The sequence below is a fragment of the Accipiter gentilis genome, chromosome 7, assembly GCF_929443795.1.
Source record: "Accipiter gentilis chromosome 7, bAccGen1.1, whole genome shotgun sequence".
Taxonomy (NCBI): Eukaryota; Metazoa; Chordata; class Aves; order Accipitriformes; family Accipitridae; genus Astur; species Astur gentilis.
In genome coordinates this window covers 16,149,483-16,174,400 of record NC_064886.1, presented here as the reverse complement: position 1 = coordinate 16,174,400, position 24,918 = coordinate 16,149,483, and the positions used below count along the sequence as shown (strand labels likewise).

Genomic DNA, 24,918 nt, shown 5'->3' with positions numbered 1-24,918 from the left:
TACTGGAAATTCTCAGTATTTTGAAACCTTTAGTTGGGTGGAGATACAAGTAACAGTATTTTAATCTCTGGGTTTTGAAACTATCGAGGCAAAGCAGATACTAAGATGATCGTGAAAGCTGCTGAAAGGAGAGATTGCCTGTACCTGTTTGTCTGAAATCATCCAGTGTTTGTTATGGGGAAGTGAAACTTCCCCCTAAAATGTTCTTTACCTTGTTAGCTAGCTGTCCAGTTGATGCTAATAATTGTCCCCTATGTATTCAGAAATGAAAGCTTCAGAAATGTGTTTGGTAACCAGTTTATGAACCAGCCTTTCTTCAGTTTATGAACCAGCATTTCTTCTTACTAATTACTCCTTTTTGTTGTTGTTGTTGGTTTTGTTTGGTTTTGTGGTTTTTTTTTAAATCTTGCAGAGTAAGTGTGTCAAGTACTGGCCTGATGAATATTCCCTAAAGGAGTATGGTGTTATGCGTGTTAGGAATGTCAAGGAGAGTGCAGCACACGATTACACACTAAGAGAACTTAAGCTTTCTAAAGTTGGGCAAGTAAGTATGTTAGTAACTCTGTCCTTTTAATTTGGGTTGCACATCACAAAAAAAGTTTGCAGAAATAGACTGTTTCTTTGGAATCAATAAAAGCACTAAGAGATTAATAAATTGAGACCTGTCTCTTCCTTTGAAGCTCCAGGTTTAGTTCTGTACATCTTTCTCTTTGTCCTTGGGATAATTGAAGATTCTTGCACCTAAGCAATTTTTGGCGGAAGATGTGCAGCTGCAAAGCTTTGGGGAAATCTGGAAAGAGAGATGGTGCTTTTAAGTAATCACACTTGGATCTAGATAGGCATTTGCTCTCTTTCATGGAGGTGGTTGCACTATAAGAAAATGGTTGTGTATGGGTCCAGTACGTAGAAAGAACACTTAAGGGAAGGAATACAAAAGATGAGGAAGGAAACAGTTAACTAGTATGGAAGTAGCACTTCCTTGTTAAGGAACAATTTGGATCAGGGTGCAAAATGAATTGTGTAAGAAGCAAATAAGCAGGATGTGTCACATTGGTATGTCTGTGAGATGGAGCTGAGTGGGAATAAGTGCATAATGTAAGTGCCACTAGGTATGAATGATGAGTATGACAGGCGAAGGTCCCTTGCTGTTGGTCACCCTCAGACAGAACTTTGCCGTGGCTTCTAAAGGTGAGGATGGAAATGTTGTTGGAAACAACTGCATGAGAAAGAGGGAGCTGAGGAAGCAGATGGTGTGATTGACTTGTCAGGCCAGGAAGAACTCTGGCTAGCTCTCTCCTTTAAGAGAGTTGTGGTGCTGTGGATACTGAACAGCAGGTTGGATACGCCACCTTCTGATATGACTCAACTTTGCCACATAAATGCTTTTAGCTGGATTTTGATCTGAAGGATTTTGTTTTCATGTGTTGGCATCTTCCTTCCAGGGGAACACAGAGAGAACAGTCTGGCAATATCACTTCAGAACTTGGCCTGATCATGGAGTCCCAAGTGACCCTGGTGGTGTACTAGACTTTCTAGAGGAGGTGCACCATAAGCAAGAGAGCATTTCTGATGCGGGACCAGTTGTGGTCCACTGCAGGTATGGTGATACGCTATGCCTTTCCTGCTATGCCTTTGGAGTTCTTTTGGAGGTTTGATACCTTTTTCTTTTTTTCTTTTTTTCTTTTTTTTCTTTTTTTTTTTTTTGGCGGTGGGAGATGCAAAACTTTAAAAGAAGACAGATTTCCCTGAGAGCTACTCATACTTTGATCTGTCAGGGTGTTTGTGCTTTCTGTTTTGCAAAATGATATATCCTAGATAGGTGTCAAATGGTTAGCTTTGAAGCAGGCTGTCTTTCAGAGTGTACGTGTGTATGAATAAGAATTTCTGATGTTGTATGAGAAGGTGGTACCAGTGTTGGCTAGATACATTTCAGGTGCAGGATGATGGAAATTCTAGTATCCCATCCCACCTCCTGTGAGTGCTCTCTCCTCAGTCTTGGCTTATAAATGAGATACTACTTATAAGGCAAGGAAATGTTAGATCTGAGCTTGTAGGTTTTTTTCTGATTCAAGGACGTTAATAAATGCTGAGGCACAAAAGTGTTGTTCTGACTTCTGTCTCTTCCATGCTAAGTTGATTAGGTGTCTAGTTATTTTTGACTTTTTGGTTTGATTTGACTCTTGACTATGATTTGGAAGTCTAATGTCTCTTAATGTTAGACTCTTACTTGGACTGGTGTTTTGGTGTCTGTTTAGAAAGAGTGAAACAACTAACTTTTTTTTCCCCCTTCTCTTTTTACAGTGCTGGGATTGGGCGAACAGGAACTTTCATTGTGATTGATATTCTTATTGACATAATCAGAGAAAAAGGTAGGTTCCTCTCTCACTTTTAGTTTCCTGTGGGACATTGACAGCTACATCACACTAAAACAACAGGAGTGTTGATAGAATAGAGGATTCTAGTGATGCTACAAACTAGACATGTGTGTTTGGCATAGAAGGGACTTGCTCATTCCTCTTGACTTAGCTGGAATTCAAAGTGCTGAAGCCCTGTTCCAGTTCAGCATAATGAAAACTTTCAGCTGAGGATTAGCCAGGAGTCTGATTATGTTTTTATTATTATTATTTGTATTATTTATTTTTCTGTTTTTCTTTTAAAATCATTCATGAGTGTGTGGTGGTCAGTATACTCAGGCATGCTGAATTTGAGCAACTTGTTTTTTGAGAATGGTGTTGTATCTATGCATAAACTGCTGTAAACAGCAACTTGGCATGTATGTTGAGCTAGGTTGCATTTAAAGTTGTCTCGGACCAGCATGAAATGATGCAGTTTTGTCCCTCAGGACAGCTTTCCATGTTATGTTACAGTTCTACAGATCTGTATATTAGAAGTCAAGGGCGAATCCTCTGTGTTAAATGTTAGCAATCTTGCTTATTGCAAGATCATTCAACTACACTGTGTTCTGCTGGAAGATGAGACCAATCTCTCCTCCAAAGATAAATTTTGTTTTACTGTTCTTAACATTATGATTATTCTTCCTAGGTGTGGACTGTGATATTGATGTTCCAAAGACCATTCAGATGGTGAGGTCCCAACGGTCAGGAATGGTTCAGACAGAAGCACAGTACAGATTTATTTACATGGCAGTACAGCACTACATTGAAACGCTACAGCGCAGAATTGAAGAGGAGCAGGTATATTTGTCCTAAGTGTAAAATGTTACATAGGAATGTGTTATCATTTGAGCAGGGAGCAGAGTTGCCACCTGTGACTTTCGGAGGCATGACTGCTGGCTGTATAACCAATGCATTGTGAAAAGCCTGGGACAGTAACCTGTTAACCCTGTTCAGAGAAATTAGTCTATGTTTCAATTCATTATGCTTAAGAATTAATTAAAGTATTAGGTGGAATTAGAAAATTGTAAAATAAAACCAGTGTGTTTGGCCACTGACAGAGAAAGAAAATGAGCAATCTGAGAGGCTTCTCCATATGACTGCAACTAGTGCTGGTTTACCTTCCATGAAAATGCTTGCATGTAGAGGATCCTGTCCTCCCAGTCCCCCAGTCCCTGCACGCCAGATCTCAAATTCTCTTAATATTATCTAGTTCTCTGTGCAAGAAGAATAAGAGTTAAGGCTGTTAATTAATACAGAACCTTGTGTTCTGTTGAGTTTTAAAGAGATTTCAAACCTGTTAACTGTATTTCTAAAGTATGATAATCAAATTCAAATACTAGTCACTCTAATACCGATTTTGGAGTCTTAAAGTACATGTTTATTAGTAAGAGGTAAGTATATTGGACTGAAAGATGAAAGAATGACTGCGGTGATCTTGCAGTACAATGTCCAACAAAAAGCAGTTAGAGGCGTGATTTGGTGTAGTAAGATTAGAAAAGTTTTGGAATATGTGGTGACAACCACAAGACCTTCACCTCACTCTTCCTGTTTAAGTACTTCATTGCATTCAAACTCTACAGTCTTTTACAGAAGTTACCTCATTTTGTAAAAAGAACTGACAATCTACACACCGTTGCTTTCATTCTCTGCCCTAACCTCTGGTCATCTGGGATTTTTATCTTTTTGTTTCAGGATTTCAGTATCTTTCCTTCTGCAGCTGGTTTGCTGCTGAGAAGGAGATAAACCCACACAACTGATCAGGCAGATGTGGGGAACGACAGGGTTAGCGCAGTGCCAGGTGTAAGATGTAATCCCTGTTTAGAGATGGAGTGTGCCAGCTTGGGCTTGGCACTCTTGTGTGGCTTCTGGCTGCTTTGGAGTGTGGCAGAGCTTATTTTATATTTGCCTACATGATGTAGATGCACTGTTCAGCAGAGAGGATAGAGACTTTATTCCTCTCCCCAGGACAGCTGTTGTGTGATCTGATGGTGATTAGACACAAAGTGAAGAACAAGAAATCCCGCAGGTGTACTTTTTTCCCTGGCTTTGTTGTCTCACTTCACCTTAGAGCTGCTTCATATCTTGAATGTGTGTGTAATTATACAAGCCTTGTATCCTCAGCTTTTTGAATATGGTCTTTTTCTGCTGCTGCCGTTTACAAAGTAGATCTGTAAGTCTCTCTTGATCGTTTTGATGGGTTTTGAATAGTATTTTGATATTGAGTGGAGCAGTGTATTTCTCCTGTAGTGATGAGGCTCAGTTAGTTGTGTCTCATCCTCTATTCCATTACTAGCTCAGAAGGCACAGGTATAAAAGTTTAAGAAACTGGAAATAGATAGAACATTGCTTTACTTCAGGAGGTCTTGACCTGTAACTAAGGCTAGTGGCAGCTATAGGAATAAAACTATATAGAACTTGTCAGACAAAAGCAAAGCTTTGTGGTGACTATAGCAACTAATGTCCTGAAAAAAATATGGTGAATTGGGAATGCTCCAAAGCTTGTTTTGATAGAGCAGGAAAAAAAAAGGCTAAGTAGTAGAATACTATGCAGAATGCTTGAATATCACCCCAGTAAGATAGTTTGGGAATGAAATGCTGCGTTTTGAGAAACTTTAACTTCTGGAACCTTCTTTTCTATGCTTGCTTTAATTACAGTTGCAAACAGTGAAAGCTGGAAAAAAACCTGATGAAGTCAATTAGGGCACCTTTATAGGAAACAATATGAGGTTGTGCTCCCTGTCTGCTTTTCAATCTGGATGAACCCAAGCCAGCTCTGATAAGAAATTAGGTAGTCACACTAGCTAACCTGTTGTCCTGCAGGACTTAAAACCAGCTGGACTGAAGAAGTGGATATGTGAATAGCTGCACCCATTCACATAGATAAGCCTGCTTTTTGTTTGTATTCAGGAAGAAATTGCCCTGCTCTGCTAGCATTCCCTTTTGCATTGCAATGCTGAGAGCCTCAAGATTTCATAGAGTTAGGTGTTGTGTTAAATATTGCCTCTCTTCTTACAAGTGTAAAACAAAAGCAAAGTGAATTTGGGTGGGTGGTTTTTTTCCCCATGTGGAAATGTGTATGTTCTCCTACATCTAGGAAACAAGTCATTCTTACCACATTTCTATTATTCTGAATTAGAAAGGATAATTACAGTGAATTAAGTGGAAGGAAGAGAAGCCAGATATTTACTTTTTATTGGCTTGTTTTATCTGTTTGTCAGCTTAAGTAATAGAAGAACTGACTGATTCTTTTTAAATTGCTTTTACTGTACAGTACATCTGTAACATGAACTGCCATTCATCGTGCAGTTGGGGGCAGTGGGAGGGTGGAAATCAAGCCCTGGATTTTGGGCTTCAGAATATTATTGGCAGGTGGGGGGTTTGTAGCCATAACACTAGAATGCAGCAGAGTTTGAACTTTTGCGTTGTGTTTAAATCTTACTTTTTAGCATTAACCTTCCAGGTAATTGATCTGGACTGGTAATCTATTTGAAAGTGATTTGTCAGGAGTAGGTAGGAGGCTGAGAGGGGAGAGAAGTTCAGTAAAATAACAGAACAAGTTGAGCAAGTTTTGAGTAAGTCTCAGAAGGCCATCTTGGAAAAACTTCAACCTATATTGCTATACAGAGTGTTCTTAATGGAAACTCAGCAGCCAGAACTCCCCAGCAGCTCTGACAACCTCCGTTGTGAGATTGATTCAGGTCAGTTATTTAGTACTTGTTCGAGCATTAATAAAACCAAAACAAAACCAAAGAACACAAAAAAACAAACGGCAACACAAAAACAACAACAAACACCCCCTCCACCCCCCCCCCAGTCCAGTACCCTGTAAAACTTTAAAGTGTGTCTTTAATTTCTGTGTAGTTTTCGGTGTATGCATGTGTTGTGAATGTTTGCCTTGAAAGGAAGAAAGCCATATCCCTTTACTTTTCCTAGTGTAGCTTTGCTTGCTGGAGCCTTCAGTATCTTTAGATGAATGCCAGCACAATTGGCTGCAGCTTGTAACATATGCTGCAGAATACAAATAACAGCTTGGGTTCTTTTTATATCAAACCTAATGGGCTAAGATGTTATTTTATTAGAGATCTTGCAAACAACGTTGTTACTCATTTGGCCACATCTCCAAGCTGGAAATAAGGTCAGTGGGAAGCCCACTGGCTGGTACTGTCTATTAAAGAATGAAGTGTGGTTTCTTCTGCCAAGTAAGATGAAGGTAGCGTATGAATGCTGGTTCATGAGGTTGGTATATTCTTCTGGAGATGGTGGTGGAGAGAGGAATATTGAAAAGTGAGCCTTTTCAGGTCTTGTAACCAATGGCTAAATCCAGCCTTTAGGTCTTGTCCATGTTGTATGTGTTATCTACAGAACTGAGCTTTCTTCTCCTTGTAGACACATCTTTCTTCTAAAAACAGACATGGCTAGTTACACATGTAATTTCTGCACTACTTCAATGATTGTTTTCTATTAGTAATCAAAAACCTGGCTTTTTGTTGTGTTTTGCTTCACAGAAGAGTAAGAGAAAAGGTCACGAATACACAAACATTAAATATTCTTTATCGGACCAGACAAGTGGGGATCAGAGCCCTCTTCCACCCTGTACCCCAACCCCAACATGTCCAGAGTAAGTTTGCTTCTATTGTTAAGGCGTAAGTTTTTTGAACTGTACCGACTAATTTTCAGGGACCTCGAATGAGAATGAGTTACCACAGAATCTGCCCTAGACTGTTGCCCTGTGCTTTGCTCTTAAAATAAATTGAGCAAAATAAATTGTCTCTGAATTGCATTGCATGTACAAATATGTTTTTCTCCAACTAGATGCTTTGGACTGTAAATACTTGTTTCATTTCAGAATGAGAGAAGATAGTGCTAGAGTATATGAAAATGTGGGGCTGATGCAACAGCAGAAAAGTTTCAGATGAGAAGATGTACAGAGACTTCCATGCAGAGGCAGGTGTGTATGTTCAGGAGCGAGTGTGTGTATCCAGCCTGGAGAAAATGGACACAAAACCAGACTATGAGAAGAACTATAGGAAGGACTTTGTAATGCCCAAAATGCGTGTAATCTGTCCACCTTAGGGTGTTTAAATTCCAGAAGCTAATTTTGATTGAATTGCATGTATGTCTACCGTTTCAAAACAACGTGGAATATTAGCTTGGTAGTTAGGGCTTTGTTCTCATGTCCTGACTCACCAGTGACCTAAGTTGGTAGTCTTTTATTATTCAGGAGACTGAAATTCTGCATGCTAGCAAAAGATGAGTAGCAATTACAGCCTGAACTTTCCACGTCTTTTAAAAGTGATCTTTGCTTCTGGTTGATAAGGCTTTCTGTGCATCTAAAGAGATTCAGAGAACACTTAATCTCATGCTCAGCCTCATAAAAGATGTGATGAGCAAAGCTACTGCTGTACTGCGTGGTGTGAGCAGTTCATGTAGTATTGTTGTCTTACTAGTAAAAATTAAATCCTTGCTTCTGCTGGGAGAGAAATCTGTAGTTTCTCTTTGTTATATTTTAAATACCTGTTATAATTTTGTTCTCGCAGTCAGGCAACTGAATATATATATATAGGTTATTAGCTGATAAGTTTATCTGATACTTCAGTTAATGGGCTGTGAATACAGCAAAGGAATACCTTTGAATTTAATGTGTCTTTAGTCATTAACTTCTTTTGGATTCTAATTTAAAGCCTTTTGTCATCTTTCCCCCTGTGTTTTTAAAGACCTCAGAAATCCTCTTTTCCCTTTCTGTTTGGTAACTGTAAGTATGTGTCATCCATTTAGTCTAGGGACCTTTCCAAGTTTATACACAATCTCATCTTCTACTGCCGAAGTACTGTGCTTTATAAGTTTATAAAACAAAGTTTATAAGAAAGGTTTGAGACTTTTGGTTGAGTTTAAGGCTTTCTTGAATCAAAACTGAGCACTTCTGTATAATGTCAGAATAGGAAATAACTGCTTTTATTTTTCCTAAATAACTTCTTATTTTCTTCTCCCTTCCTTTCCCAGAAATGAATATGGTTTTTCAGAAGGTCAGGAAAGAGCTGGAAGAAGCTTCACATGAATGGTGAACCCTGAGGGCTTGGTACCTTTTTATTTACGGTTTTAATCCTTCAACAGTAGGCAAAACTTAAGACCATCTAAAGATTGTTTATATGTCTTCTCTCCGATACCTGATTTACAATTGCTCATTTTCCAAATAAAAGGAAATCCTTTCTACAGTGTAGACAACTACTTTGTAGAGTCAGTTTTGAATCTCGCAAACTGTTGGACTGTCATCCATTTGTTTTTTAAATAGTATTTTTGTTTCACAGTATGCCTATTAGTTGGGGTTTTTTCCTTATTTGAGCAGTTGTGGGATTTTGACGGGGTGGGGGGCGAGGGGTGGGGGGAGAGCATTGATGTGGATAAATCCGTTACACTAATGTAAAATACTGATGGGAACAATACTTGATTGTTTGAAAACAGTGGATCACCAGCATGAATAGAATCAGCTACATGATAAAATTAGTCCTGATACATTTCAAACTCAGACTGAATTTCATAGGGATGAGCAGTTATTGATATGAAGGTGCTTTTTGTGATAACTGATGGCTTTGATTACGACTTAGCTGAGTGGCTGGATAGGCTATTTTTGAGTGATTATGCAAGGTAGCCTTTACTTCAAACAAGATTTCTTTTACATGATCTCTACCCAAAATAGAAATTTACTGTATCTTTCATAGGCACAGTGGCCTAGCTGTTTGTGAGGACACTGCCTAGCTGTTTGTGAGGACACTTGTCTGTGTTAATTTGTCTGTGTTTGTCTATTAAGCAAGAGATTGAACTTGTAGAGTTAAGGTATTTTAAAAAGTTGCATGATGACACCTTGACAGCATATTAAAAGCAGTGAAATAAGTAACCCACTGTGCAGGCTGTTACCTTAGTATAAGGTAACCCTCTTCCCCTTCTGTTGGGGAGGTGGAAGCTGTTGAGCCTTCTCGTTTTTTAGTAAGGCCTTATGCTAGTGTAAGTAGCTAAATTAAAGTTGTGTGGGGAAAGCAGTGCATGGAAGCTAGCTATCCACTAAAATTGCCTTAGTTGAAAAGGGCGGCATGGGCAGCAAGGACAGCAGGCTTGTTCTGGTTCGTTTCATCAGGCAGGAGTTTATTACCATTCTACCTGAAGTGCCTTTCAGAGCTGCATTGAATTTGCTGTCCCTATTTGATTAAAAAAAATTACATCCACCTGAAACCACTTCTGAGTGTTGTGAATGAGACAAAGTCCTCTTCTAGAGACTCTAGAATGAAGAACTGCTGTTAAGCTGCCAGTTAATTGGGTTTCTTCACTTTGCTTGCTCTGTCCAATTATCTGGACCAGATGCTCCTCTTGAAGCCGTTAGCAGCTGCTTGTGTGCATTAATGGCAGAATCGGTCCCTAGGAGTGGGTACCAGTGGTGTCTTAGCAATGTCTTTCCCCGTGTTTCTGGGGAAGTTCTGTGACTTAAGTGGTGTTAAGGAATTATTGCCATTTTCATACAGCAGGTGCAGATGGTGAACGCTGTATTAAATTGCTGTATGCAAGGGTGCAGGGCCAATGGAATTGTGTTATTGGCCTTACTAGTGAAATTATGCTAAAGCCTGGAATGTAATTAATGCAGCTTTGTGAAAGGTTAAGTGGGAGATTACATTACCTTTTCCTGAGAGTGCTTTGCAAAATCAAATATTTGAACACTTTGTACTGAATGAAGGTGCTTCTTTAATGTTAAGCAGACTTTTGTTACTTTGCCTATTGTCCTTTTTGTCTTTTGAGGCTTTGGGTTTTTTTGGGAACTCCTGTCACCAGCATACCATAATACATGTTTTAATGTCATAGCTTTACACTCTAGTCATAAATACTTGTGCCCTTTCTAGATCTAGAATTTCTAGTCATGATGAGAGAGAAATCTATTTGTTTGGTAGCAAGATACCTATTCTGCATCGCCTGCTTCCTCTCCTGTCCCTATTTACAGCTTCATCCTGCTGAACAGGGATCAGTTATAAGTGTTGGTATTTGTATAGAGCAATTGGTGGCAATTAAATATTTGTCTAAAACTTTGTGCAAAGTTAGACAAATTCTACACTTCATATGTTATAGCAAGGTGGAATATGTGTTCAGGTTTGGAGCTATTCTGCACCAAACTGAAAAGTCAGGGGAAAAGTCAAGAGAAATGAGAGAAGGATCCTGAATGAATCTGAACTCTGTTATGAACTCAGTTAATGTGATGTGTCTTAAAAGATTGACCTGTATAAGCAGCAATCAGTTACGTGGCCAACATGAAGTTGCCTCTTATGACCTCATTTTAGCTGTTTAGAACATGCCACTGTAGGATTCCACCCCCCCCCCCCGCCCCCCGGAAACAGGGAATTCTTACTGCAGAATGTGTATTAATCCTGGGGAGCATATGGTGGTGGAATGTCAATGAGGGGGGAACAGAATCTGAAAGATTGTGAATAAATACACCTCTCTTAACAGAAGTGCTAGGCCCTGCTGAATACCAAAAGCGAGACCTTGCAAAATAAAATCTGTCTGCCTTTCATGCACCAGCAAGAGAGGGATGATTCTTAAAGCATTTTTTAAATTATTTTAAACAATGGCTGGGGTTTATGACAGATGAAGCAAGGAGGAGAAATGTCCTTTGGTTCAGGGGAGATAAGTGAATGTGGGTTTCATGTATTTCTAGTGAGTTTTTAGAGAATAAATTTAAAGCATTGGTTTACAAGCTTTTGCTGTATCAATGGAATGGAAAAGGGATGTAGTTCTGAAGTGTTCTGTTGTAGAAGACTTTATACCACAAGGGAAACTTTAACCCAACTCCTAAGGCACAATAATTTATGCCAGCATGAATTTGCTGCAAACTTCATTTACTGAATGTTTTATAGCATACACTTTAATTTCAGCTAACTGTTGTTAGGACTGATTGGTTCTATTAATCCTGACCAAACTTTACTTTATCCTCTTAAGGTATGTGTTTGAAACATGATTAACTAGGATACGGCTAACAAAATTATAAAACCTGTTTCCTTTTTTTGTTGTAGGGATGAGAAAAATCACAGCTGGTACTAGGATGTGTTGTCAGGTTTTGATTTTCTACCCATAACTTCATTATTTCAAATTAATTTTTAATTTCTCCCTTTTAAGTAGTGAAACGTAATGAATAATTTCAAGCCTGTTTATTTATGACATTATTGTGATTTTTTTATTACAGTACTAAAGACTAATGAAAAAGGATCCTCTTATTAGGTGGAGTAGACCTTGCATTTATTTTTTTCCTGCAATGTATGAAGTATTGTACCAGAGTATTAAATGAAATGTAATATTTTATTGAAAAATTTCTATCCTTTAAAAGGAATACATTTAGGATGTCATCAATTTGATGTGAATCATGTAAATGTTGATAATGCGCTGTTTATTATACATCTAGTGTTTCAAAAGACTCACTTACTGCCTTTTGCCCACATACATTCTGTAGACCATTTACAATTGTCAAAATGTGACATTAAAAGAATAGTTCATGTATAGAAATATTGGTGGTTGTCCATTGTTTTCTGTGCTGGTATTTATGGGTCTTAGTTCAGCTGCTCTGCTAGCTGCATTGTGATTTTTATTGCTGCGAAGCTATATTACCGGAAATAAAAGCATATCTGTAAACCTCAGAACTTCAAAAAAAAAAAAGGGAAAAAAAAAGAAATTAAAAAAAAAAAGAAATAAAAATAATTTTCTTAAGATGGTTTGTCAGTTACTCTGTTTTCCAGCTTGCAGTCAGAAAGATGGTGTTGTACGGGCACTAATCTTCAAGTCTAGTTCATAGTGTTTCTGAATTGTATTGCTGAGCCCCCTGCGGGATGAGATGCTGTTGAAGAGAGCAGCTGTCCTTCCTGAGAGCCAGTGGAGCAAAACTCTTAAGTATGATGTATATGAGCTTTTATCTTTGCATTCCTACCATCTGCTGCCAGCTGGCTGCCCCGTGGGAGGTTCTCCGTGCTGTCCAGGTACTGCCTTTCCAGTTAGCCCTCCATGGCTCTTGTCCTGGGAGTCTTGCCCTTGTGCTCCTGCAATGGTCAGGTGTCCCTGCTGCCTCCTGCTTTCCCTTTCCTGTTCTACCTCCAGATAACTGACCTTCATCACTTTTTTTTCCTGAATTTTGGACATGGTGTGGAACATGCTCAAAATTGGGATGGAGTGGGGATTGGCCTGCATCTTTCTGCTATTAGTGTATTATCAATCAGTTTTAACTAGGGGAAAGGAAGGACAATCCTGTTGTTTCTCTGTCCACATCACACTCAGCTGCAACCAGTTCTTCTGGGGTGAGAGAGAAAGAAGCTGTAGCTCTCGCTCCTGCTGCTCCTTCCTTCCAGATCTTTCATCTCTTGCACCATTTGTCTTTGGAGCTGTGCTGTTTCCTGAGATCCTTTTATGCCAGCACCATGCAGTGACTCAAAAGAGGGACTGGTGTTTTGAAAAGGAGTTGTATTGTACCCCAGGCTCCTTTCTGCCAGCTGCTGCTACCATACTTCAAAAGCTGTCACAATTTCTGACTCTCTGTAGCACTTGGAGGGAGATGCTTCCAAAAATGTAATGTCCTACCTGTTCTCTAGGCAGGAGCAGAAGAGCGTACGTGTGCCCCTAAGTATTGCGTATCAGTCTAATTGTAGGTCCACTAATACTTCTTTTTCTTTCTTAAAGCTGTTGGGAGTGTTCCATTAGGCATGTCATTGCTGTTATTGATTCCCAGGAACTAGGCAGCCTTAGTGGCTTCACTAACATATGAAGGGTTTTTAATTCAAGGAAAGGTTCTGCTAAGCATGAGGTGTCCCCTTGATCCTGGTTTTGGGGCTGAGTGATAAAAATGCAACTGAGCCATCCTGTAGGTTTTTAGGAAATAAATGCTGTATGTTGTAACACAGATGATGTGAGCAGTGCTGGTTGCACACAGAGCAAATATCAGCTGAATTTGTAGTAAACCAAGCTTAATCTCAAGGCGATGGCAAAGCATAGAGATAATCTACTGAAATGCTGGGAAGGAGGCAAAGCCCTGTGGTTGAGGCCTCTGCAGATTCACGTACAAGCTGAATTCAAATGAGGACAGAGGCTATGTAGAGCAGCTTGGTTTTAAGGTGATTATCCTGCAGAGTAAGATTTTTTTTGTTGTTGTTTATGAACATGTCTAGCAGTTTGCATCCATCTCTGTGTATAGCAATGGTTTTATAAGCTGTTTCAGGGTTGGGGAGGGAGGGGGACCAGTCCAATCTGAGAACTTTGACAAAGATTGAAAGCGGTAGGGATGTGGGGACACTTAACAGCACCTCCTGCTTTCTCCCAGGCTGCTGTGTTGCGTTTTTGCTTGCCCTGTGTAGGCAAGTATGAATAGAATTTATTCTTGCAGCACTCTCAGTGTTTATACAAACCTAGGTGATCGGATATTACTCAAGGACAAGTTTGTTATCTCCATAAAACCTTGAAACTTTGGCTGATTTTTCTTTAGTACAAATTCCAGTGCAGTTAGTGTTTAGGTTAGGTGAATTCTGAAACATGCCTCCTGTTACACAGCAAGATGTATACATTGTACTGCTCTTCTGATCCTGTAACGAGAAGAGCTGAATAGGTCAGGTAAAATGAAGGTGTCCTTCAATCAACCTATTTGCTGTTTCCAAAGAAAACATTTTTCCAGCGCTTGTCTCTTGGCAGAGCTGGTGCAAATCAGGTTCCATTTTCAGGGTAGCAGTTCTTGTTTCATGTCCCTGTGTATTGCACCTGGTTGTGTTTTTTAAGGCTTGACATGCTAGTCCCATTGCTTGGGATCACCCTTGAGCCCCGTTGCATGGTGCTTGTGCTTCGAGTCTCTGAAGTCTTCCTTTGCCTTGAGCTGGAGCCTGAGGCTCAAATGTGTATCTATTTTCTTCCCTTTTTTCTTTTGTAATAGTTGGGAAAGATACCTTCAAAGGCTTCTTAATATGCTGATTGCTTCCCATTTCCCCCATGGAGTAAGACTCAGCATAACAATTCATAGATCAAAACGTTTGATTTGGAAAAAAACCCCAGCTCTCCCAACAAATGCCTCCAGGTATTGGAGGGGCTGCTACATTTTTAGTGTGCATCATCTTGAGGACTCACTTTTTTCTTGACTACATGCATGTTTGCTCCTAACGGAGGACAGATCTTTGGATTCTTATGCTGGTGCTTTTCTCAGTTTCCTTATTTGTGTCACTGGATGTGAAACGGGAAGGGGAGGAACTCCCTCGTCTCTCTTGTGCTGGAAATCAGGCTGGAAGATGCTGTGATTCCTTCTAGTCTTTTTATTTAATAGTCCTATGGCTGAGCTTGGTTTATGATTGTTTTTTCTGGCCGCAATCTTTAATTTTATAGATCCATGAAAGTCCCTTGTATATTTACAACTATGAATGATAGCTAAAGGGATATAAAGTGCTGCGTAAGAAACAGGAGAGAGAAATAATATGTAAGTGGAGGCTTTCTCAAACTGCTTGATCTCATTTTATTTTGTGCGCTTAAGGTTTAGTATTTGTAGAGCAGTTGAGTGTCCTCTCGAAGGAAGGGAATGGCTTTGTCCTTCCTGGTGCCTGGGCTGCGAGTGTGGAGAGCAGGTCGAAGGCTGGCTAGTCAAGATTGATTACACTCACTGTTTCAGATAAGTCTGACCTCAGGTCCTGCCTGACAGCAGCAATTCTGGCTTGGTCTGTACCTATTTGGCCACCCTGGCCTTCCTGGGGGAATCAGTGTCTCCTTGGGAGCCTGTGCTTTGGATACAGACCTGCACATGGGCACGTCCTCCTGCTGCTTTCCCGATGCTTCTGGCATCCTTTGACAACAGCTGATCGTACTTGTAGCACTGTCCTAATTTAGCATAGCAGAAAGCTGCTTTAATTGGGATATTCTTTGTGTAGGTTTTTGTGCAAACAGCAAACCTCCCCGGCACTTCTCAGCTGCACAAGCTCTGTGCTTTGCAAATCTTTCCCCCAACAGTGTCGAGATCCGAGTTTTGATGTTCACCTGTCTCCACTGCGGCAGTCAGTGCGTTGTGCCTGTGTGTGATCTGCTCCCCTTCCTTCAGTCTCCTGGAGTCCTCTTGTTAATCACAGATGTTTGCAGTGACTTGCATTATTGTAATGAACGGCCTTTGTCAATTCACATTCCTCATGGTTCACAAGCTCCGGGAAATGCAGTACTTCCAGAGCATCTACTCTGGATTGCTCTAGGTGTCCTGCACTAACCTCTGTGTAGACTTCACACTTTCTGTGATTCGGCGACTGCTGTTGTCCCCTAACAAAGAGATTTGACTAAATACTGTATGAAATTTGAAATCAATCTCTAAGGGTTCTCCCACAAGAATCTGTCTGAAAGTTAACCTTTTGATTCATAGCAGCTCATAATTGTACAAATCATCAGTGGCTACACTGAATTTTTATTAGCTTTGGTCCATTTCCCAGGCCTAGATCTGCATAGTAATATCAGCGTCTGGACAATCTGCTCCTAAAATTCAGTTGAATCAATCAAAAGGCTTTGAGCGGTGACTTCCATTGCAGAGACGCATTTCTACATAATGTGGAAAAGCAGTAGACTCTCTTACTCAAATTGCTCTTCCCAGGCACAGGTCACTGGCTGGACTCAGTCTAGATCATGATGCTTTTATCAGAGGCACGAGAAAAATAGGAAGCTGCTCTCCCCAAAACTCGGTGCCTGCCATTGATGAAAACCAAAGGATGGAACCAGCATGTTGCTGTCACCCTGCAGAACAAGTAAGTGTGTCCTCAGGGTGGTTCGCTGTGGCAGGCTGTACCTCCATCCTTCCCAAAGGAATGGTTGGGGTCCTGCTCCCCGTAGCTATGTCTTGCCCCTTTGAGCATGAAGCTCTTTAGGATGAATTACACAGTCTTAATGGTAACGTAGCCTTGGAAATGAAATTGGGGATGGAGCCCACGACCTGGACTTGTGTCACTTTTGCTGTCCTTCCTCCCGGTCAGCATCACTGTCCCTTAAGCTGTAGGACAGGAGGGTCACAGGAGGACTGACGTTGGGAGGGATCTCCCTTCCAGGGGCTTGGAGCCTTTTTTTTTTCCCCCTCTGTTTCATGAAGGGTGTAGGAAGAAGGGCTGTGGTGGTGGTGGGATTCCTTCTGCAAGGCTTGTTCTCCTTTCTTCGGCCAGTCGCTGAGCGTTTCTGACACGCAGCATGCTCGGCATTCTGGCACGGGATCAGGAACGCAGGGGAGAGGATTTGGTCCAGTCTCTGCTGCAAACGGGCTGATTGCTGGTGCGTAAGAGCCCGGAGGCTCTTGCATGTGAGTGCTTATAGCTCGACTGCAGGAGTGTCTTTGTGCTTAACACGTTCGGCTCCTGTGTGCTTTGGGGCAATGGGTTGAGTTAAAACAATGCACTGGCAGGCTCTGGCTCTGCTGAGTTTGACCCTCAGAGATGCTGGGAAATAATAGACTGTGCTGACTTGTCAGGTATATTGTGAAAATAAACACCACGGAGATCTTGGGCCTCGTGAATATTACCCTGGTGGGTACCATAAGTACCTAGCGTGAGACATTTATGTATAGTTCACCTGGCTGGATTGCCGACTCCGCTCCCCTGGAAGCCCCTTCGCTGGAGCGAGGAGGTAATTTCGTACTCTGGTGCTACTAGACCCCGCGAGGGCTTGCTGCAAGCCCCGAGCATCGCCCGCCAGCTTTCCAGGAGGCTGCGAGCAGTGTTTGCTACAGCATCCTTGTGCCACCGCAGCAGTGTGGTTACCCTGTTCCCTTTGCATCACAAAGTCTCGCTCTTACAGGCTCTCGTTTTAATTACTTGCGTGTTAAACGTGCAAAAAAAAATAATAAAAATTGAGTGCGTTTGTGTTTGCTATTACTGAGCCTTACTGACCCTGCCTGCCTTCCCTTTTGCTGGAGGGTGTTTTTTGCTCGTGTCGTCCTCAGTGTTTAGCAGTGATGTGCAGGCACAAAACGTGCCCCATGTGCCATTGGTCTGGGGCTAATATGTGCTGTAGCTGTTTTATCTCTATTAATAGTTATTTCCTCACGGAGGATTTTTATGCTTCCGTGCACTTAGGGAAGGTTGCTTTCAAATTCTCTTCCTATCACTCACGATAAATGGTGTGTCAGTTCCAGGATAAATAGGCAGGATGGGAAAGGTGTTGCCATAGTAACAGAGGGATTTCAGTGATTGGTATCCATGGCAATTGTTGATAATTCTGAGAGATTTTAAAAATGCTTTATTTAAAACATAATGAGTGCGCTGCTGCCTACGGTGCCGGCGTGGTGGGGAGCGAGTGTGTGTGTGTGTGTGTGTGTGTATGCACACGTGCATGCAGAGGCACACGCGCTTTCGGGAGGAAGCTTACCCATGCATAAGAAAGGAGGGGAAGTTTTATTTTAAGGCCATTTGGATACTGTGTCATGTGGCAGAGGGACAGCATCAACAGCCCTATTCAACCTGCCTGCGCGGGGTCCTCGGGGGCTCCTTTGCTGCCCGGCCGGGCTGCAGCCAGGGGATGCTGGGGCTCCTGCGTAGTGGCTGTGGGTGACCCTCGAGGCCAGCCGGCCTTTGGGACGGGGGGGATGTGTGTTTGGGAGGAGGGCGCGAAGGATAACCAGGTCCATCTCGCTAGGGTCATGATGATGGGAGCACTTTTGGAAGTCTGTAGATGGCCAAAAGGCTTGGGGTATGGTGGTAGAACCTGCTGAGAAAACTGGCTTATGCCATGGGGGTGCCTGTCCCCGTGTGGAACGGGGCTTTGAAAGTACAGCTACCTTGCCCCTGTTTTGTCAGAGAGGTGATAACCCTCTTACCTCTCCGTACCTTGCTGCAGCGTCTTTGCTTTTACTTCTCCTAGAGGAACGGTCCGGGTGGAAGTCACCCTGCGAAACAGGAGGGATGCTCCTGGCCCTGTCAGGCGGAGCAGCGGTGGGAAGGGCACCCTGTGCCATCTGGGCTCCGCTTCTGCTCCAGCGAGCCCCGAGCTGGGAGCGGGCAGCATGGGCTCCCGGGGATGCGGCTTTACCATCCTGCACGGCCTTGGCAAGGGAAGCACAGCCATGTTTTGGCATGGGTTGGGAACAAACGGGGAAAAAAAATGCCTTTGCTGGAAGCCCTGCGACTGCCTGGGAGCAGCGGGTGAGCTGGGTGGGTGTCCGTGTGTGCAAGCAGCGATGGCCGATGAGCTGGTGGCTTGGTGCTGCCTCCTACAACCCCGTTGTTATTGCAAGCGGAGCAGGAGCAGCTGCTGCCTGCTTCATTAGCTGGCCCATCGGGGCAGGGGGCTGGAGCGCTACCACAATAAGCGCCAATTAAACACCTCTCCAAAATGATCCTGGACCAGCCAGGAATTATATTTTATTAGCAGGTATGGGAAGTGTCAGAAACCTCTTCCTTGGGGACCCGGCCGGTGGTGGCTTGGTTTTTCTTTTGCATCTCCAGGATGCAAATATTTAACCTGCTCACTTGGAAAAGGTCCACGTAAGGCAAACAAGGGCCAGGTGAAGGTCCACCTGGCTCCTTCTGCCAGTGCATGTCCCCCCCGGCTGGGAAGGGCTCCTGGGTGCAGGCAGAGCCCTGAGCCCCCGTGGCGGTCGCTGGCTCCCTGCCCTGGCACAGAGGGGGGTCCTGAGCGCATCTCTGGCGGGTTTTTTCGGGGGAGAGAGGGAAGCCCCCACATTTTGGGAAGAGCAGCTGGTGAGAGTGCCCAAGTCCTAGTGGTTTCATTTAATATGTGGAATTTGTCTTTCCCCCTCTTGGTCCAAAGACCCTTTTTCTGAGCCGGAAAAATTCTGCTGTTTTTCACCTCAGGCTTTTCCTTCTGTTGTACAGAAGTAGCACTGGGCTGCAGAGCTGGGTGTTTTGTTAATCCGCCTTAGTTTATGTAGCGATTGTTCATCCATCTTTGCTGGCAGAGATGTCACTGCCTCCTTCCTTTCTGCGCTTCAGGACATTGAAGTATGAAGTGCTTTGTAGGTCCTACAAAATAACAAGTTCATGTGATTACGCTTCGAGCAGTGATCTTGCAAACACTTCTGTGCAAGACAAATACTTCCAGTGTGGGAAGCTTTTTCCTTCCTCAGATTTTTCCTTTGCTTTTCAGCGTGGTTGTGCCAGGGATTAAAAATTATGCTGACATTTTTGTTGGGTTTTAATGGCTTGACTCCCTGCATGCTGTTTTGCACTGAATGCTGTATTTTGTACATCAAACCTTGGTATCTAGAGGGTTAGTTTTGAGGGCGTCCTGCTTTGCAGCCTGACCTGGAGGCTGCGTGGGTTTTATGCTGCGATCTTCTGCGTTGGTCTCAGTGCGGTGGTTTCCCATCAGGCTGACACCTTCTGCCACCACCTGATGAGACACCAGGGGTAAGTGTTGGGTATAAACAAAACACATTCGGCCTCAGTAGACTGTATTAGCGCTGCTTCGCCTGCTGCTGCTTCTGGCCATAGTGCCTGGCTGATCACCCACAGCATCACATCAGCTGATGTAATTTTGGGGGGCAGTCACCACCAAGGGCAATGTTTCGTACTTGGTTGAGATGTTAAATTACTTCGTATTTCTAATGGAAATGTAACCTCGGTTTTACGTCTCGGTGCCCACAGCAAGTAGCACTGAAGCACATCAGCTATTGAAAATGAAAAGATCTGTAGTGTTTGTAGGATGGATGGCTGAGCCCTGCCCATGCTGGTGGGAGAAGGGAGAGATCTCAAGCACCAGAGCGGATGGAGCAGAGGGGAGAGCAAAGCACCCGGAACTTTTACCCAGCAGAGGTGCTTTTTCTTGGGAGTACATCAGCTCTGGCACACGCTGAGAGCTGGGGTTTCTTTTTTTTGTCATTTGGGGCTGAAAAATGAAGTGTGTGCTAGTGATCATTACAACGTCCACCGAGTTTGTTAAAGGATCTTTTCATGAGCCGATTTGTACAACTCCCTTTCCAGGCTGCTAGGCATGATAAAATACTGTCATTCGGCCTGTCACGGGGATAATTGGTTGGCATTATGAATCATAAAAGTATGTTCCCCCCTGGAATTTTATCCTGACATTTGATTTAATTTTTCTTGACATCATATCCATTATATTGCATTGCCTTGCCCTCGATAGCTGAATTTGCATGCTGGGAGTAAGGACCAACAGGTTACTTAAAGAGCAAAGCGGCTGTTAGTGGGAGCGTTTGCTCTGTCCGGAGGAACTTCTTTCTAAATGAGCTAAAACATTATAAAAGTGCCAGTGAGGAAGCAGGATCCTCCCTCCTGCTTAAACCTGCCGGCAGGAGGAGAGGCGGCTCTGCTTTCTGATGGGGATGTGATGGGACTGTGTCTGAAATGGGCTCGTAGGGCAGGAAGGAAAAGGCACTGGGTATTTTTTTACCCAGCCTTACTCAATGTTTCTGTGCTTTCAACACTCCTAAAACAAGGAGTTGGGGTAACTTCCACGCTGGCCACCGGTGATGTGGAGTAGATGCGGTGTCCTCCATGCACCGCGCTTGCCCTGGGATCCTCCTGGCATACGTTGACACCCTTGGCCTGGTCGTGGTGTGGTCTGCAGCCCACCATAACTGGGGAGGATCATGCTGGGGGTGAGCCTGGGTACAGGATCAGCTCTTTTCCCAGTTTAAAGCCTGTGCGATTGCAGGTCTGGGGACACTCAGTGAGGCCACTGCGAGCAGGTTTGGCTTGCTGGCGGTTTAACGAGCTTTGTGCAAGGCCCTGAGCACCCTGGCGTAGCTTTGAAGATAGTCACCTTCTCGAGGACCCTCGAGCCCTCCAGTCACCCCTGCCACTTCCATTTTGGCACGACTCTAGATGGGGACCCCCCCCCGTAAGCATCCCCAGTTGGGGCTGGGATCTGCTGCTCCGGCGGGTCTGCAGCACCCTCCCTCCTTCCCTCCTGGCACAGCCGCTTCTTGTGCAGACTGGTAATTAGCACAAATGTAGGATCCTATTAATTGCAGCAATTGTGATGTTTAGATTTCTGGGTTAATTGGTAATATCTGGTGTAACATTTTTTCCCTCTGGATATTTTTGATCACAGTAATTAACCTCCCCCGTTCGGAGGAGCAGACATTCATCACTGTGCTCTCCGGCAGCCCGCAGCCAGGGTCCTGGTGGGATCCCTCTCCACGGGTGCCGTGGTGGGCTCTGTGCTTCAGGGTAGAGACTCACTGCAATGCGTCCCCTCCACACATTCATCTGATGTATCCTCGGAAAGCTCAGGAAAGCAGAGGCCGTGCTGGCTTGCCTTTAAACCAGCAGCAATAAAGCTGCTGTTAATGATGCGTATTTTTAGGAAGAGGCTGGATCGTTACAGCTGGCTTTGCTTTCTTATTATTTCTGCAATGACAAATGGGAAACGGAGATGGGACTATGAGTGCCAAACATGGCTGCCTAATCACGGTGCCCTTCCGATCCCCCCCTGCCCCCAGCTCCGTCCCCCCATCCCCTCCTGCAGTCCTGATGGTAAACGATGATGAATGTCCCGCTCCAGCTGCAGCTGCTGGGACCAGAGAGTGGGAGGTTGGGGGGGGGGGAAAATCAAGTTTGTAAAGGTCAGAATGGTGTTCCAGCATGGCTTGTTGCCTGCCCTATGGCACTATGATGGGATCTGTAAAAGCAGATTTGCTCTCAGATTTTATGTTTAGTTTGCAAACTTCTCCCTGCCAGCTGGGGAGCTCTGGATAAGCAGAGCTGTGTTGAGTTGTGTCTCTTGCTCTCCTCCAGCTCACGGTGTGGAGGTGCTGCTGAGAACAGCCTTGAGCTTTACCCATCAGTCATATAGTGAAACGCTTGGCTCTTCTGAAATCCATCTCAAACAACAGCTTGTAGGCAGTGCAGGTGTCAAGTTAGGACTAGCTGGGAGTAGGGCAGGTTCCCCAGCTGTGTTTGTCAAGAGCTCTGTGCTGCTCAAGTGCATCTCTGCAAAGAAGATCATCTGCTCTTGGAAACATCCTGACTCGAATCAGGTTTTACTTTAAGGGAACAGCTCTCCTGGGCGAGGTGCAGGGTATGTACCTGCCCTGAGCAGCCCGTCAAGCCAACGCTCCTCCATCACATGCATAGTCATTGCCAAGATAACAGACAGCCCTGGAGGGAAGAGCAAGGGTCCTTCTTGCACATAGAGTGGGTCAAACTCATCAGAAACTTGATGGCTTCTGGAGTATTGTCTTTATGAGCTCCTCTGTTGAGAATGGTCTTTATTTAGAAAGATGGAAAGATGCTGTCAGCACCGTGCTGTGGTTGTCGCCTACGGTCACGTTGTGTGTACGGCCGCACATCTGGAGGTCTTTCACAGAGAACCGCTGCTGGCAGCGAGACATCCAAAATATTTAGTGTAATGAATCAATAACTCTTTTTTTTTTTTTTTTTTTTTTCTTTCAGGAATACCTGCTTTCTAGTCCCAGCTCTAGACCTTACCTCTAAACCCCACCCCTGTCTCCCAAGCATGGGGTACATCTCTGAGCAGGGCAGGCTCAGCAGCTGGAGAGCTGACTCTTTGGCCAGCAGGTCTACCCAGGCAATTTTTCTATCCTGCTGATGGGCATTTGGATCTTAATAAATTTTCTCCTATTGGGCACAACCTGGGAGCCGTAACTACAGCAGGGGGATGGAGAAGCTGGGATGCTGCCCTGCCAGCGTGTGTAGCCCTGTTTGAGCAGGCAGCATGACAGCGGGGGCATTCCTCATGCTTTCAGCTCAAACCTGGATGAAAGGCTGTGATTTTCAAAGGCATTGAATAGAGACTGCTGCAGAGTTTCATTGCTCTTGATTTCCAACAGACTGGGGCAACATCCTTTGAAAACCCCAGCTTAACCCAAGACAAACCCCAGCTTGCTTTATTTTTTTAATTGGTGCTTTATCCATTTTCTATTTTAAATTGGAGGGAAAGTGAAGAATCTAAGGAGCAGCTGTGATGGTGTGGGCTGGGCAGGTGGGGAGGGGAGGCCAGCACCCCACTGACCCGGGTGGCGGGAGGGACACACACCTTCCCCATGGCATCAGACCGACAGGGACCCTTGAACAGCTGAACGAAGAACAGGTTTAATGGAAATCCACCAACTAATTTTTCAGAGGATTATCCTTCATAATCACCTTTTAAAATAATTTGGGTGAAAGCAATGCTGCTTTGTGGTTGTTTTAAATTTGGTTTTGTTTTGTTGGGGTTTTTTTACCTTCCCTGCTCCTGGAAAATAACAAAAGGTGCTGATCTTCTCTATGAAGGTGAATCTAATTAATTGCCATCAGCAGGGCCTGGAGAGCTTTTGATGAAAGACGAAGCATGAATACGAGGGACATGGGTTTGATCTGTGGCTGCTGCTGGGTTGTCTTTAGATACTCATCTGGATTTCAAATCAGCTTTATCCTCTGTAGCAGGTTTAGTTTTCCATCATGGCAGCGGCCCATCCCTGCACCGTATCTGTGCAGTATGTATGAAAATTGCTCCTTTGCAGAGATTTAGCAGCTCATGAGGAAGAGAAAAGGGAAGACGGCACCATCCTGGCACCCTGCATCCTCGGGTGCCGCTGGTGATGAAATGGGACAATTTCCATGCTCCCATGGGGCTCTGGGGGACAGGGCTTGTTCGTGAAGAGCCAGGTTTATACCTCACTGAGCAAGACGCACTTCACCCAGTGATGAAAGCTCTCACCGGTCACAGTTACCCGTGAATTCATCTGGATGGGAAAACAATTGCTCTACGGTCTGCTGCTGCCACGTCAGGTTCCTCCCCCAAAGGAAAGATGAGGACAAAATGCCTTTTTTTTTTTTCTACCCAGAGAATACTCTCAGCTTGCTTTCAGCGGGGATAAGTGGTGACGAAGCAAGTGGAAGTAATTCTCGACTGTCTTAAAGTTATTGACTTTGCAATGATGCTGTGATGATGATTATTTTTTAGTTAGAGATGAGAGAGGTGTGATCTGAGCTGACTGCAGATCCATGCCTTCTAAGGACCTGTTCACCAGCCTGTCTTTAATCATTTCCATCATTAGGGCTTTACTTGCCTTTTTTTTTTTTACAGAAAATCTTCCCCCACCTTCAACTAAACTAAAATGATGTTTAAAATTTAATTGGCAAATGCCTAATTAATTGCACAGATTAATACAGCAAGCTGGAGGAGTCTTTATGTATAGAAGACAACTTGGAATAATTTACATTGAACGAAACTGTTGGTGTGAGTTTACTGTTCAGGGTCTGTGATGAATCTCCAGGAGGAAAGAAGGGGGTATTGAGTGGTCACTGGGAAGCACTGGAGGTTTCCAAAAGGGATTGGTGGACAGAGATGTGGCTCATCTGGTCTCTGCCTTGTGTCCCACTGGGTCTAAACCCAGTGGGATGAGGGCTAATGGGAAGGATGCTCCTGCTTTTGGGAATTGAGACACTCTGCTTCATGGGGTGGTCGGGCACTGGGCGCATCCCATGTGCTGCTGCCTCTCTGTTCCCAAAAGCAGCCTGTTTCTGGCCAGTCTCATGTGGCTTTCTGCTCCAGTGCCATATCCTTTGCTTGGACTTGTCGTATTGCGGCGTTC

General features: G+C 43.7%; 1 protein-coding gene across 4 annotated transcripts in view; it reads left to right on the top strand.

Annotated features, from left to right (window-relative positions):
- Positions 1-8,618, top strand: part of PTPN11 (protein tyrosine phosphatase non-receptor type 11) — a 28,418-nt gene extending 19,800 nt beyond the window's left edge. For 3 of the 4 annotated variants that reach the window (XM_049806202.1, XM_049806201.1, XM_049806203.1), the window contains 7 exons: positions 413-544; positions 1,443-1,597; positions 2,302-2,369; positions 3,043-3,194; positions 6,902-7,014; positions 7,243-7,344; positions 8,397-8,618. In XM_049806202.1, coding sequence (XP_049662159.1) covers positions 413-544; positions 1,443-1,597; positions 2,302-2,369; positions 3,043-3,194; positions 6,902-7,014; positions 7,243-7,312 — 690 coding nt within the window. In that variant the 3' untranslated portion in view covers positions 7,313-7,344; positions 8,397-8,618. The remainder of the gene's footprint in view (positions 1-412; positions 545-1,442; positions 1,598-2,301; positions 2,370-3,042; positions 3,195-6,901; positions 7,015-7,242; positions 7,345-8,396) is intronic. The other variant, XM_049806205.1, reaches the window with a different exon arrangement.
- The last annotated feature ends 16,300 nt before the right edge of the window (positions 8,619-24,918 follow it).